The sequence below is a fragment of the Mauremys reevesii genome, linkage group 4 (assembly GCF_016161935.1).
Source record: "Mauremys reevesii isolate NIE-2019 linkage group 4, ASM1616193v1, whole genome shotgun sequence".
NCBI classification, from domain to species: domain Eukaryota; kingdom Metazoa; phylum Chordata; order Testudines; family Geoemydidae; genus Mauremys; species Mauremys reevesii.
This window is the reverse complement of record NC_052626.1, coordinates 39501272-39517381: the sequence shown is the minus strand read 5'-3', so window position 1 is coordinate 39517381 and position 16110 is coordinate 39501272. Positions and strand designations below refer to the sequence as shown.

General features: G+C 44.9%; 1 protein-coding gene across 11 annotated transcripts in view; it reads left to right on the top strand.

Moving 5' to 3' along the window:
* Nucleotides 1-16110, top strand: part of NRXN3 (neurexin 3) — a 1505977-nt gene that overhangs the window by 530431 nt on the left and 959436 nt on the right. For 9 of the 11 annotated variants that reach the window (XM_039537764.1, XM_039537767.1, XM_039537763.1 and 6 more), the window contains one exon: nt 11632-12070. In XM_039537764.1, the coding sequence (XP_039393698.1) occupies nt 11632-12070 (439 nt within the window). Of the gene's footprint in view, nt 1-4209; nt 4322-4377; nt 4398-11631; nt 12071-16110 lie in introns of those variants that run through there. The other 2 variants (XM_039537771.1, XM_039537772.1) reach the window with 2 other exon arrangements.

Sequence of the window (16110 nt, the reverse complement as noted above, 5' to 3'; positions counted from 1 at the left end):
CTTTGGCATTATAATGAACCATGGCTGCCTGCTCACAGATACCATGGGAATTGGGACATGCAGTCTCTATGACTATGTGCCCCCCTCAGGGTGGTTAAATACATGTATGGTTCTTAAAACTTTAAGGTGTTCTTATGCTTGAAAAGATTTCAGTATTTATATCTTTATAACCAGGTATTCTGCAAAATGGGACATGCAGGAGAATGAGAGGCACAAGGAATGAGAAACAAGGAATGTCTCCTGCCTAAGGGCTTGTGACGCAGTGTGTGGAAAGGCAGAGTGTGACTCTGTAGCAATGTGGAAGATTGGGCTGCCCCATGTGCCCTCTTGTGGTTAGGGTGCCTCCTCTCTGCCCTTTATTCCCCCTCTTCCAGGCCCTTTTACAGATACTCCACACGCTTATTTGTCCAGTAGCCATCCTTATAGGGGTTGGGGTTTATTCAGACAAGTAAAACTCTTGTTCAGATTCTTTGCTGCTTCAAGTAAAACTCAGAGTCCCAAAAATCTATCCGAATGCATAGCTCTTATCTCAGAGCCTGGGTGAGTGAGAGGATTCCTTCATCTTGTCCTTTCCTTTTTTATGAGTTCTTTGCAGGCGATCTGCCTAGGGTTCAGCTTGCAGGTGTACTGCTCAGCGCTGAGTCCCCTGTAAACTTCCCAGAGTCAGTTTCCTCAAACAACTGCTTCAACTCTCTTATAAGGAACCAGGTGCTTGCGGTTCTGTCTCTGCACCAGGTATCTCTGGTCAGCTCATTTAGCAAGCTGGCCCCAGGCTTCAGGTCTCCTGCAGGCTGCTCCCTTGTTTGCTCTCTCTCTCTCCCTTTGCTGGCTCACAAGCGCACTAGCTTGCCACACATTAAGTCACCCTGTGACCCTGCTACTGCTGTTGGAAACAGGAGTATGTCAAAGTGTGCTATAGAACTTTTAGTGCGCAGTAGCAGGGTCCACACGGTGACTGAGTGTGCATCAGGCTCGTGTGCTCTAGACTCATGCCCTGGCCTGCTGCACACAAAAGTTGTCACATAGATAAGCCCTGATATAGGAGATGTGGCAAGTGAACAAACTATGGCCCAAAAAACAGTTACACTTAAACTGCCATCTTTAAAAGTGATTTCTGTGAGGAGTAGAGAAATTCACTTTAGCTGCTGTTTGTGTGACACTGGGGACATCTAGTGACTGGCAGGCCAACAGCAATTGTGCATTACCCCGGTGGGAGGAGGAGGGCATGCCTAGGGGCAGCCAGCACTCAAGGCTATGTTTCCTACTTAATAGTGCCTGCCTTGTAATGAATTCAGTATCGGCTACCTGCCAAGCCTGGCATATTATATTCTCTCTCTCTCTCTGCCACCCCCCCCCCCCACTCCCTCTTTGCATCTTCACTTGATTGCAAAGAGGCTCTTTTGACTGTTATGAAAAGCCATCTGATTAGGGCTTTCATTAACCCAGGAGCAGAGCTACTCCGTTCAGGTTGGGCAGGAGAAATTCTGTAAGTATTTCAGACTAGCAAAGTTGCCCACGTTGAAGGAGTCTCAATACTAAATTGCCCTCTTGGGTGTATAGCTCAGTTTACAACAAACTCCCCTTCTCCCAAACTGACGTAAAGAAAACTAAACTATAGATACCCTGTTTTCCCTACACCCCATTAAAGTGTCATATACTTTCTTGGGTTCTCTCACTGCTGATTACCAAAGGCCTTTCTGTGTCCATTCTAGCTCCTTCCTGAGCAGCCTGCTTGCCTTTGTGAGGGGCAGACTGAGTTATCAGGGAGGAAGCCTCTGTGGGACTTTCTATTCCTTATGTGGCAGTTTCATGGTTTTAGGGTAAAAATTATTATTTGTTTCAGTGAATACAGGTTGGGTCTTGAACCCTCTGAAACACTTTAGACTTTCCACCCTCTTCTTTCCCCTTCATGTAGCTTCTTTACATTGAGGACTGTAGAGCGTATGTGTGTGTCCAGAATGGGGGAAGGCTACTTTCCCCAGGCATCCAGAGCCCATGTGACACAGTTCAGAGTTGGGACAGAATCAAACAGATTTCAGATGCAGGGGAAGGGATTCTGTTTTGAAAGAGGGCATCTACCACCAAAACATGCAATTCGCTGGCATTGTCTGTATTCAAGAATAGTCCCATTCAGAAAGTGGTGTGGCTACACTGATGCTGACCCACATTAGTACAGAAGGAAATGCAAGATTGAGCCATAGATTAGCCCTGTCTGTGCACAGCCTGGTTTGCTTTAGTCTATGCTTAGTGGTCAGCATTTCTTCAGGTTTACCAGTGCTGAATGGGGGCTATTCCTGAGTGCAGACAAGGCTTTCATCTGAAAGAGTGGGGAAAGGCAGAGGGAGCACTCCAGAAAAACTGAACAAGTGTTTGGGAGTCGGATACCATTTGTATTTTTATGCTGGTGATTTAATTGCTGGTGCTCTTCTCACTAACAATATCCAAGCATGGTGCTAGGAGACGGTGTTGCAGGATGTGCTGTGGGCACCTCAATAGGTGGCGCTCTCCTCTCTGACTCAGTATTGACTGCCGTGCCCCATCTTGGAAGTCAATGTACCTGTGCTGCAATAATGAGTTTTGGTGACCCAGTCACCAAGCGTTCAATGACCAATCACTCAAGCACTGTGTATCTCAGTCTGGATGATGTCAGATTAGTGGAGGGGTGGATGGGGTAAAATGGAGCAGTGGAAAGCTGCATTTGTGTGGATCTATTCTGATATGGCACTACAAATGTGCTGCTGGTGAGCAGGTCCTTGAAAACAGTCTTCTCTCTCTTTTCCTGCAGATCCCCATAATAAAGCTGGCTCTAGGAGCAGCTCATGTGTTAGAGTAGCAGGCTCAAGAACCAGCTCTTCAGCCCTTGTCTTTGCTCTTACAATGTGCAGCTTAGCTGCAAGCACACATGTACCAGGATGAGAAGGGCAGAGAACAAGGGAGAAGGGAAAATGGACAGAAAAAAATAGAAGCTGGGGCATAATGTGAGGAGATGTGGAGGAATGGGGGAGATGCCCATCCACCAGTCTGTCCCAACACATGGCATCCAGAAAAAAGAGGTTAGGAAAAAGAGAAAAAAACTGCATCTGACCCTTCCTGGTCTCGTTGAGTGCAGCTCCTGCCAAGTTTCAGGTCTCTAGCTGTCATCTGGCTCCGGGTAGAAACACAGGGTTCTCTCTCTCTCTCAGACTGGGCCCTAGGCTGCAGTCCTCTGACACAAACCATAATTATTCAGCAGGTCTGACTTAGGCACAGACCCTGCAGTTTTGTTTTCTCCAGGAGCAATGATAGTGGTTAACACAGTAATCAGACAGCCTCCATAAAGCAAAGTGTAGTTGTTTAGAACAAAAAACATGTCAGAGAAAACAGGTCTGAAAACAATAAAACAGGCTACACACATGTCTAGCTTACCAGGTGCCTAACCATCTTTCACAATGGGAATCCTGGGATGTCTGAGCTTCCTTCAGACTCCCACCATGAGACTCCTAACATCTGGCTGTCATAGTCTATTCCCATAACACACAAACCATTTCTCCCCCCATGCTTCAGGGAGAATACACTTTAAAAACTATTCAGTATTTTTGATCTCCAAGCTCCCAGCTGGCAAAACAAGCTTGACTTTTCTTTGGAGACATGGTCTTTGTAATTAACATCTTTCTCCCATTGTTGCTTTCCAGTTTCTTCTTCTCGCAGTCCCCTATTAAGTTAGATCAAACCCATCACAGTTATATACTAACTTTTCCTTACTGACCAGGTGTCTCAGTTCTAAGGCTACTGACAAGCACCTTCTACTGTCTGGACACTGAAAATTCCTTAGGTGTATCCATCTGCCTGAACAAGGTCTCTGTGGTACAAAATAGAGTCAAATAGTCGAACTGTGCCTGAAGGGAGTGGGGGCTTCTAACTCCCATTTCTTAGTCTCTTCAATGTAGTCTCAGATTCTCTAATTCTGAAAGGGACAGAGAGTAGTGTACCAACTGCTTAATGGCTTATCCTTCCTGGCTGGCATACCAGAACCTGTTATTTTGCAGGCACAAATGGGTCACAACAGGCCACCTCATAATGTGTACCTTAAGTATATAGCCTCACAATAACCAATCTTGCATGTTGCTGGATTGGCTGTTACCCTTACATGCATGAGGGGCATGCATGAAGTATCGCGGCTATTTGTTTCAGGTGGTCATGGCCCCCCTAATTCTGGCTGTAGATGACAATGTCATCCAAATAGGTGGCAGTATATAGTCCATGGGATTGTAATATTTTTATCCATCAACCTCAGGAAGGTCACAGCTGCATTGTGGAGTCAGAATGGTATGGTATGGAAGAGGTACAAGCCGAAGGGCGTGGGAAAAGCTGTCTTTTCCTTGGAGTCAGGTGTGAGGTAGATCTGCCAGTACCCTTTGGTAAGATCAGTGGTGGACATACGCTAAGCTGTTCCAACTGGTCCAATAACTCATCTACCCTCCATATGGGATAGGCGTCAAATTTAGATATGTTGACTGTGCGGAAATCTATACAGAAGTGTATCATCTTGTCCAGATTAGGGATCAGGACAATGGAGCTCCCTCCACTCACTATAGTATATCTCCATCACTCTGAGGTCTAACATTGCTTGAAGCTCCTGATGGCCTATGTCCCTCATTTTCCCAGAGAGGGGCTGAGGGTTTCCCCTCACTTTTTGTCATGGTGCTGTTCCACTTGATTTCTGATTATACTGAGTCTTTCCTGGAGTGGACAAGAAGATGGTGGGGAACAAGTCCACTAGTTGCTGGACTTGTGTCCTCTGTTCACAGTGTAAGGCTTCCCCCATCTTTACAGGCATGCAGATTATTTCCATCAGAACATGGGGTTCTAGTTCTGGTGGGGGGTTGGGGGGGGAGGAGGCAGGAGTCAATGAAAAGCCCCTCCCTAGCCTTCCAGGCCTTTAGAAGTTGATATGATAAATTTGGGTATTTTCTTTTTTTCTGGTTGTCAGATTTTATAATTGATGGGGCTCCCCTTTCTAATCACCTTGAAGGGCCCTTGTCAAGGGGCTAACGGTTCAGACTCTGAGCTGGGTAGTAGTAAAAGTACCCTATCACCTGCTTTAAACTCTCTCTACCGAGCTCTGCAGTTATAGGAGGTCTCTTGGGCATGTTGAGACTGCAGAAGGTTTTCTCTGGCAAATGCTCCCAGTTCTTTAAGTCATCTCCATAACTGGAAAGGTGCATTGGTTTGTGGCATCACTGCTATTTCAGGAGAATGCCAAGATTTTTAGGCCAGAAAGGGCCAATGTGATCATTTAGTCTGACCTCCTGCATCACACAAGACTAAGGCCAGAGGACTGACTTGAGTTAATTTGGGTTTGAACTAAAGTATGTCTTTTCGAAAAACATCGAATCATGATTTTAAAATTGCCAATGATGGAGAATCTATCACAGCCCTTGGTATGTTGTATAAATGGTTAATTACCATGTAGTGTTCAAATGTGAAACTCACCTCTAATTTGAATTTGTCTAGCTTCAACTTCCAGCCATTGGATCTTGTTACACTTTTGTCTGCTACACTGAAGAGCCCTCTATTATCAAATGTCTGTTCCCCCTGTAGGTACTAATAAACTGTGATCAAATCACCCTTTAACTTTGCCTTTGTTAAGCTAAATAGATTGGGCTACTGGAGTCGATCACTGTAAAATATGTTTTCTAATCATTTAATTATTCTGGTGGCTCTTCTTTGAACCTTCTCCAATATCAACATCCTCTTGAATTGTGAACGCCAGAATTGGACACAGTATTCCTGTAGCAGTTGTACCAATACTAAATACAGAGATAATGTAACCTCCATACTCCTACTTGATAGTCCCCTGTTAATATATCCAAGGATCATATTAGCCCTTTTTGTGACAATGTTGCATTGGAAGCTCACATTGAGGTAATTATCCACCATGACCCATAAGTCCTTTTCAGAGTCACTGCTTCCCAGTATAGAGTCCCCACCCTGTAAGCGTTGACTATGTTCTTTGTTCTTAGTTGTATAACTTCGCATTTGGCCATAGTACCATGCATATTGTTTGCTTGTGCCTGGTTTACCAAGCAATCCAGATTGCCCTGCCCTCTTCCTTATTTACTTCTCCTTTAATATTTGTTTCATCTGCAAACTTTATCAGTGATAATTTTGTTTTCTTCACGATCATTGATTAAAACGTTAAATACTGTAAGTCTAAGAACTAATCTCTGTCAGACCCCATTAGAAATACACCCACTCAATGACATTTCCCCATTTACAATTACATTTTGAGTCCTATCAGTCAGACAGTTTTTAATCCATTCAGTGTATGCCATGTTGATTTTTTTTATCATTCTAGTTTCTTCATTAAAATGTGCGGTACCAAATCAAACTCCTTACAGAAGTCTAAGTATATTACATCATCATTATTATTTTTATCAACCAAACTCATAATCTTATCAAAAAAGATATCAAGTTAGTTTGACAAGTGTATTTTCCATAAACCCATGTTGATTGGTATTAATTACATTAACCCCTTTAATTCTTTATTAATTAAGTCATGTATCAACTGTTCCATTATTTTGCTTGGGATTGATGTCAAGCTGACAAGCCCATTATTACCCAAGTTGTCCTGTTTACACTTTTTAAATATTGGCACATCAGCATTCTGCCTGTCCTCTGGAACTTCTCCGGTGTTTCAAGACTTATTGAAAATCAACATTAATGGTCCAGAGAACTCCTAGGCCAACTATTTTAAAATTCTTGGATGCAAGTTATCTAGACCTACTGATTTTAAAAATGTCTAGCTTTAGTAGCTGTTCTTTAACATCTTCCTTAGTTATTGTTAGAATGGAAAGTATTTAATCTTCATCATCAATCATCAGCATCATCATGATAAGATATGACTTATCATCTGATTTCCCCTACATACAGAACAGAAATATTTATTGAACACTTCTGCCTTTTCAGCTTTATTATTAACAGTTCTACTATTTCCATCTAGTAATGGACCAATACCATTGTTAGGATTCCTTTGTTCTTAATATACTTTAAAATCTCCTTCTTATTGTTCTTAATTCTGCTAATCATAGTTTTTGCCTTGTGGCCTTTAGCTTCCCTTATCAATTTTTTTACAATTCCTAGCTTCTGATTTGTATAAATGACTATCAGTGTCCCCTTCATTGTATTTGAATGACTTGTGGTCCCAGGGCCGTACAGTGCTTCTTCATTAAGTACCAAAGGGGTAAGCAGAGATGACATTTGTTGGGACTGGGCATAGATCCCATGTCCTCATGGAATCAGGGCTGTGTGGACTAGCAAAACCAGTATCCCAGCTCTACAGCAGCTTTTTTGTTCTTCTAACAAAACTTTATGCTTTTCTTGTTGTGTTGCCCTGTTGAATGATGTAATTGAGTCCCATTTCTTTTGATCTTTTCCATCATTCCTCCTAATCAGGCAAATTAACAGGGAGGAAGGATGTGTTTATGGCTAAAGCATCATTGTCAGGAGATCTGTGTTCTGTGACCTTGGGCAAGTTACCCTCTCTTTTACTCAGTTTCGCTGTCTCTAAAGCTGATAATGATACTCACTTTATGGGTCCAAGAGGTGGAAGGCACTAGAGAATGGGACATCATTACTATGATTAAATGAGAAGAGGACAGGTGAAACTAGTTATTTATGGCCACATGTTCAAAGACACCAGAACACCTGGTGAGATGCATGAGGACTGAGATCTCATAAGGGCAACCTGGAGGTCCACGTAAGCAGTCAGGAGGTGGGATATTCCATTACAAGATAGGAGTCTCATTCTCAAATTGGGAGGATTTCTGTGTGTTCTGGATTCAGCATCCTGACACATTCTGGTGTGACAGTGTTTTGTCTCTTACAGATTATTTACACAGGAAAATTACTGGGGCACTGGCCCAGATCCTCTGATCTGGCAAAGCAACACTTAACACAGGTCCAAGGAGTTGGAACAAAAATGGCATCAAGCCACCTTTCTGTCCCTTAGCCCTGGAAGAGACTTAGGCCAGTTTTCCCTCTAGTGCAATTTAGAGCAGCCTCGGGGTTGCTCTGTTATGTGACTGGTAGCAGCCTCCCAGGGTATTCTGCCAGCCCAGGAACACCAAAGACAGGGCCGGCTCTGGCTTTTTGCCGCCCCAAGCAAAAAAAAAAAGGGGGGGGGCGCCAGAGCGGCAAAGCAGGGGAAAAAAAACACAGCGCAGCTGGGGGGGGGGGGAACGGCACGGCTGAAACGGCAAAGCGTGGGGAAAAAACAAAACAAAAAAAAACACGGTGCGGCCGGAGCGGTAAAGCGGGGGGGGGGGGGGGGACAAAAAAAAAAAAACGGTGCGGCTGGAGTGGCAAAGCAGGTGAAAAAAACAAACAAACCTGCAGCACAGCTGGAGTGGTAAAGCAGGGGTGGAGGGAAACCAAAAAAACCAGCACAGCCAGAGCGGCAAAGCAGGGTGGGGGGAACAAAAAAACGGCGCAGCTGGAACGGCAAAGCAGGGGGGAAAAAACCCTGCAGCACAGCCGGAACGGTAAAGCAGGGTGGAGAAAAAACAAAACAAAACAAAAAACACAGCTGGCGCGGCAAAGAGGGGGACGGGCTGGGGGACAACGGTGCAGCTGGCAAAGCAGGGGAAAAAACAAAACAAAAAACCCTACAGGGCAGCCGGACCCAGGGTGCAGGGGGACTCCCTGTGCTACAGAGTGCGCGCCTGGTCTAGTGGTGGGGAGGAGGGAGAGGAAGCGGGGGGGGGGGAGAAAGAGAAGGGGGGTGGCCAGGGCTTCAGCGGGGAGTTCACCCCGCGGCCCCGATCGCCGTGCCGTCTGCCGGGAGGGCTCCGCGGGCTGCCCTGCGGAGTTTGCTGCAGGGCGCTCCCCTCCTCTGCGCCCTACAGGGCGGCCATAGCAGCAAACAAAACAAAAAAAAAGCGTCAGTGCTGCCCTAGGATTGGGCGGAATGCTGCCCCCTAGAATCTGCTGCCCCAAGCACCAGCTTGCTCAGCTGGTGCCTGGAGCCGGCCCTGACCAAAGAGCAGGGCAATCTGGCCATGCCCTCTCTTATCTACAGACCTCACCACTTGCCAGGATGGGGCCAAGAGTAGTTGACTTAAAGCCAGCTCTATGAGCTTCACACCACTTTGGGAATCCACTATGCAAGCCAAATCCTAAACTGGTGAGTTAAACCGTGATTCATCCAGTCTGGGCTGCCAGACTGGCAAAAATAGGATTGCAGCAAAGAATCCTGTGGCACCTTATAGACTAAGAGACGTTTTGCAGCATGAGCTTTCGTGGGTGAATACCCACTTCTTCGGATGCAAGTGGTGGAAATTTCCTGGGGCAGGTATATATAAGCAAGCAAGAAGCAAGCTAGAGATAACGAGGTCAGATCAATCAGGGAGGATGAGGCCCTGTTCTAGCAGTTGAAGTGTGAAAACCAAGGGAGGAGAAACTGGTTCTGTAATTGGCAAGCCATTCACAGTCTTTGTTTAGTCCTGAGCTGATGGTGTCAAATTTGCAGATGAACTGGAGCTCAGCAGTTTCTCTTTGAAGTCTGGTCCTAAAGTTTTTTTGCTGTAGGATGGCCACCTTAAGATCTGCTATAGTGTGGCCAGGATTGAGCAGGGCTGAGAATATGGCCTTTTTTGTGTGCTACTTTATAATGTAGAAAGGGGTCTGAGAGTTTTTGTTTTTAAACTCTGTTCCCGTGTTTGTTTTTTACATTAGAAATATCAGGAAAGTTGTTTCATTTTTCTGAAGTACTCCTTGGAGGTCAACACACACACACACACACACACACACTCACACTTTTGAAACAATTTGACTAAAAATCCTTGCCTCCTCACATAGTTTGAGTTTCACTCTCCTTTCACTTGTGATGTTCTACCTCTACTAGTTCTCTAGTTGTCCATAGAATCTTTGAGGAAAAACAGGAGTACTTGTGGCACCTTAGAGACTAACAAATTTATTTCTGCATAAGCTTTCGTGGGCTACAGCTCACTTCTTCGGAGGAAAAACAGTGCATGAATTTCTAAGGTGAAAGAAAAGCTGAGTCGTTCCCCATTTAAACAAAAGCTAACCAAACAAAACAGCCCTTTCAGTCATGGAATCATAGGGTTAGAAGAAACCACAAAGGTCATCTAGTCTAACCTCCAGTCCTTCCATGTATCTCACAAAGAAGTAAAAATGGTCATAAATAGTTGTATTTGCCTTTTGAAGTGGAAACAAGTGTCACTTTTGTGTCATAAAGTTGGTGCATAAAATGTGTTTTTAGCAGGTTTACAGAGAGTTGACATTAGAAATAAGGTTTTGATCTTCATTGTCCTATATCCCAATGACACACAGCCAGTCTACAGAAATGACAGAGAGCACAGAGGTTGTAACACAATCATCAAATTCAAGGTTTAGAGATGGCATCATCTAAGGATATATTTTATCTGTAAACTTTTAACAAATAAATTGCATTCCCCTTTTGGATATTAATTCGTTAATATTTGTAAAGAACTTTGAAGGTGCAGAGTGTTATAATTAGGAATATTGTAAGGAAGTGACCAACATGTATGTGTCACTACTGCCCTCTACTGGATGGAATCAGAACTACTTGACTGTGTCATAGGCCCTTAAAAACTATCTTCCATCAAGTGTCTCTTTTAGCTCAAGAGGTAGGGGTTTGTTCTCTTGGAGCCGGAGGATCTGAGCTGTATCTCAAATGCCATTATGAAGCTCCGAGGGTGTACTGCGTAAAGCCTAGTGAAAGCTGTGAAGTCCTAAGTGGGTACAGATTTCTCCTTCTTTTTTTAATTATTCCTGGTTTATCTACTTTAGAATTTTATCAACCCGCCCCTCCTACTGTTATCCTTTTATGTTTGCTGCAGATTGAGCTCCCTGATACCATAAGCCAACGTGGCTTTCCTCTGTTTCTTCTGTTATGTCTGTCTGGTTCTGGAAATAGGGATCTCTAGTTTACTTGAGCTCCCCCTCTGGCTGGATGTCAGCCTCTGGGATAGCAGAACAAAATTGTTGTAAGGTTTTGTGACTGACAGTGTTTTAAGATTTCTTGGTGAGAGAAAAGTTAGGGGTAGTTTTGTTTGTTTGCTTTTGTGGGGGGAGCTTATGGCTGTTCAGGATCCACAGTACACTCACCAATATTTCCTAGCGACTGTACATGAAATTTTAGCACTCCCACTCCAGTGTTTAACTGATCTTACTTAAGAAACAGCAGTGGTGGTACAGATTTTCATACAGAGCTTGTGTATGTGAATACTAAGGATACACCCTGTCGTGTGTTTTATAGTGGGGTCTATTTAAATGAAGCATCATGGCTCCAGCCACAGATTGTATATTATGTACTAGATCCTCAATGGCAGCATATCGGTGGTGCGGTTATGGTGCTCCCTGACCTCCAGTAAATGTTCTCTTCTGCTGTTCTGATCCATCCATGATATTTATAGCGCACCAATTGTTGTTTCAAGGCACTATCCTAGCTCTGTCCTCCCTTTCTGTCACCATGTAAGATTCTCCCAAGGTCTCATCCCCACTCCCCAAAGCATTTTTGAGTGCTTCTCTCCCATGCCTGATAGGGATTGGGAGGCATTTGTATTGGTTGCGGAATTGATGTATGGTGTATATCTTTGTCTCGGACAGGTTGTTTATAAGAATAACGACATCCGTCTGGAGCTGTCTCGCTTGGCGAGGATCAGTGACACCAAGATGAAGATCTACGGGGAGGTGAAATTCACATGTGAGAATGTGGCCACGCTCGATCCCATCAGCTTTGAGACGCCAGAAGCCTATATCAGCCTGCCTAAGTGGAATACCAAGCGGATGGGCTCCATCTCCTTCGACTTCCGCACCACTGAGCCCAATGGCCTCATCCTCTTCACCCATGGCAAGCCCCAGGAGAGAAAAGATGCCAGGAGCCAAAAGAACACCAAGGTAGACTTCTTTGCAGTTGAGCTGCTAGATGGGAACCTCTACTTGCTGCTTGATATGGGCTCCGGCACCATCAAGGTGAAAGCCACCCAGAAGAAAGCCAATGATGGAGAGTGGTATCATGTGGATATCCAGCGAGATGGCAGATCAGGTAGGAGGATAAAATATTAAATAGATTCATCTCTGCTCTGGTGGGGGAGCATAAAATTTTGGTCCTTTAAAATTCTTACTCCTAGAAGGGAGTAGCTTTCTTGCAAGAACTCAGTGTTACTTAAAGAAATCACCCAGCAGAATAGGAGGCTTTTCAGAGGGCCAGCAGTGTATGAAGTGTTCAACGTGAGCTTTAGAATAGCCCCACAGGAAAAGCCTTTATAAGCAGCCCTTCAGCATCTTACTCTTTAACTCTATTTAATCTGCACCTAGTTCAGTAATCACATACATCATCATAGTGGTCACTTGTGGTGGGCCAAGCCTTGAGGTCAAGTGCGTAATAAATTTTATTACTTGTTTTTTATTCCAACTAACTCCCATTTACTTCACTGGGAGTAAGTGCTGAGTAGAAACTGAGTAAGAACTTGAGGATCTGACCCAATATTATCACCCTCTCCTGGGTCTATGTAGGGCCTGGGGAGACTAGATAACACAATTAACAGGGAGAAACTTCCAAACTAGTGGAAAATTTGTGGCACAAGGGAGAGAGAGGAGTTGGCCAATCACTTCCCTATTCTCTTATTTCCTTTGATGCTCTTGCAGATCACTGTTTGAATAAGGATTCTTCCTTTATTCCTAGCTAGGCTTTCCCTTTCCAAAGTGTTTCTTAGAGTGAATGTCCTTCTCTTAGTCTTTCTATATCTGGTTGAGTCCTTTTTGCTGCTTCTCACTTTTAGAATTTCAACTAACAGAATATATTTTTTAATATTATGCCTGTCACCATATTATCTAGGCTCCAAAGGTATTTTCTTTGTTTATGATGTTGTAGAGCAAGCTAACATATACTCATTGTTGTGCTCCAAAATAAATTAGGAAGTGAAATAATCATATCTACAATTTGATCCTTGTCAATATGTGAACAGTTGGGCTTGAACTTCTCCTAGATCATCAGGAGTTGAATATCTGGCCATATGTTGCTGTAAAGGGAATTTTGCCTACATTTGCAGTTAGGTCTAGGATTTGACCTATGATCTCCATAATATAAATGTCCTAGATTTGTGCTTCTTGGGGCTTGCAACAGAGTGTTTTCAGCAGAGGGAATATGCTTCCCCTGATTTTTCTAAAGAGCTGACTTTTAGGGACCACTGCACAGCCTCTCTCTTTATGCAGGCCTTTGTCTGAAGAGCTGGTCGTTTCTGTGATAGTTTAAAGGAGTTTATTTGTGTTTGACATTGAGCCCATCTAGGTTGTAATGTATGTAATTTGATTCCATTAGCACCTAGCGACGTCGACAGGAGCATTTTACAAATGAAGATGTAAATAAATAAATGATTTCTGTAGATTTGCTAGAATCTAATTAACTTGCAAGGATAAACTCAATTAGTAGCATTCATTACTGCCTACAGTTTTGCTTGCTCACATGGAGCATACCTGGTCCTTGGACAAAGAACTCCAGAGTAAGAAGAAAAAGATGAAAAAGCAAAGTCCTGGCTGAAACAGCTTGTTAAAACGCAACCTGAGAGGGGCACATTTTGGTGCATTATGATAGCTGAGATTGACATTACCCCTAGGAGAAGTCACCTGAGCTCCCCAAGGAGGCAGACTGCAGGACTGACCTGTTTGTTGCTCAGCAGAAAGGTTTATTGATTGCCTGAAACCTGATCAGAGATAACAGACTTCAAATTAAATGTGCTTTGTTGAACAACAGTGAACAGATTTGTTCTTTTCTTTTTTTAACTGAATTTTGTGCTGGTGAAAAGTGCTGGATTGAGTGCCCTACCCTCTGATGTCCTTTCTGAAAAGGTAATAGGAGCACCAGCACTGAGAGTTCCCCCATGTCACCCATGTGTGCATTGACCCATTCAGGCCCTCAGGGGCCTCTGCTATGGATGAGAAGGGAATTCAGTCTCCATGGTTTGTTCAGTCCCTGACTTTTCTGCTGATTGCCAACAAGAATTCCAGCTAGGTCCTGTGCTTTTTGTGATGTGGACATCCGTCTGTTAGAAACTGGACGTAGAAACAGGGCCGCCCAGAGGGGGGGGGCAAGAGGGGCAATTTGCCCCAGGCCCCGCGTCTCGCAGGGGCCCCCAGGAGTGTTTTCTGGGGCCCCTGCGGTTCCGGTTGAGCTCCCGCAGGCATGCCTGCGGCAGGTCGACCGGAGCCCGGGACGAGTGAACCTGCCGCAGGCATGACTGCGGAGGGGGCGCTCGTCCCGCGGCTTGGCTGGACCTCCCGCAGGTATGACTGCGGCAGGTCAAGCGGAGCCGCGGGACCACGGCACCCGCCGCAGTCAGTCGTCCCGGGCTCCGGTCGACCTGCCGCAGGCATGCCTGCGGGAGCTCAACCGGTGCCAAATGCCGCCCCCCAGGTCTTCGGCGCGCTGGGGTCTAGAGCCGCCCCTGAGCGGGGGCCCCCCGCCGCCGAAGACCCCGGGCCCCCGGAATTTTCTGGGCGGCCCTGCGTAGAAATAACAGACTCGTTTCACATAGGTCATCCAATAACCGTTAGACTTTAATAACTGAAAACTGGTTTTGATCTGGGCTAGAGTTGAGCCAGTGAACTGGACATTCTGTGTATCATTCATAAGGTACCCTGTCCTCATTAGATTCTTTCCTTTCTTCCAGTTCTCCCAAGGAGTTAAAAGCTTTGAGCTCTGCTGAGCTAAGCAGAATCACCTGTAAAGGTCCAAGTTCTCCCTACCACTAGGTACTAGAGTAGGAAAGGGGCTGCTGGGAAGCAGGGCAGTTATCCTGCTCACATAACCTCTGGCATCTCCAGTCCCCTTTGACTCTGCATGTGCTTCAGTCGGTGCTGGCTGCCAATGCAACCAAAGCTATATCTTCACTGTATGCTGACAAGAGCTGACAGCTTGGACTTGGACTTCCAGCATCCGCACCCATATCTTGTAACCTTTCTATCCCCAGGGCAGCGTCCTACCGGTAATGTCCATGAAATCTGTCACCATTTCTAGCTGGGAAATGCTGCACATCATTACAAGAGAACATTTTCGGCCAATTCTGAGCTACAGAGCACATGTTATCCCACCCCTGCTGACTCTGAAATCCTTACTGACAGACTGGATGTCTGGTTGCATCAGAGTACGGTTTCCAATACTGGCTTTGCCTTCACTGGTAGCTGCCTGTTTGGGCCCTCCCACTCGCTTACCCAGGCCCCCAGTTGAGGCCCTTGAGGGGTTAGAAATGAGGCAGAAGAGCCCTTCTGATTTCTGAGGTAGAGGTTTGTTCTGTCTTTCCAGAATCGTAGATGTTAGAGATGGAAAAGATCTACTAGCTCATCTAGTCCCTTCTCCCTACGGCCAGTGCTGGATTGGTCCCGCCAATGGCTTTTCCAGTCTGGTCTTAAAAGTTCCATGTAAGAGGTCTTCTGCCACTTTCATGTTCTAGAGCCTAATGCAGCTCACAGTCAAGAAGCTTAGCCTATTACTCAGCCTAGATACATACGTCCTTTCAAATTTCATCCTCTTCTTCCTTGCCTTACGCCTTTAACCTTGGTATTTCCTCTCCTTCCTTGGTGTTTTCACCTTTTCAGTATTTGCAAACTGTATTATGTCTCCCCCTCTGTGGCTGATTGGCCAGTGTAGAGAGGTTTCATCTGATCTTTTAACCTTTCTCCATAAGTCAGACTCTCCAGCCCCTTGATAATTTCTGTTACCCTTCTCTTGACTCTCTCCATCTTTTTGGTAATACAGTATATTGTCTACAACATGAACACAACCTTCCAAGTGCAGTGGCAGCAGAGCCAGATGGAGAGGGACTGTGACCTTGCAGCTCTGTGATGTGCTGCCTTTGCATATATAGCCATATTGTGTCACATCTCTGCTCTTGCCATATAAAGGGGAAAATGTCTGTGGTGCTGTAATTTATTTACACAACATAGTTCATCAAACAACCCTAGTTCTCTCTGAGCCTTTAATTTGTAACACCTCTATTGGCTCAAACACTTTGCTGCCTCTGACATTATCCCTAAGTTATACAGAACATCACACAGGTGAAATGCCCTGTTTGCATTCTGCTCTCTGTT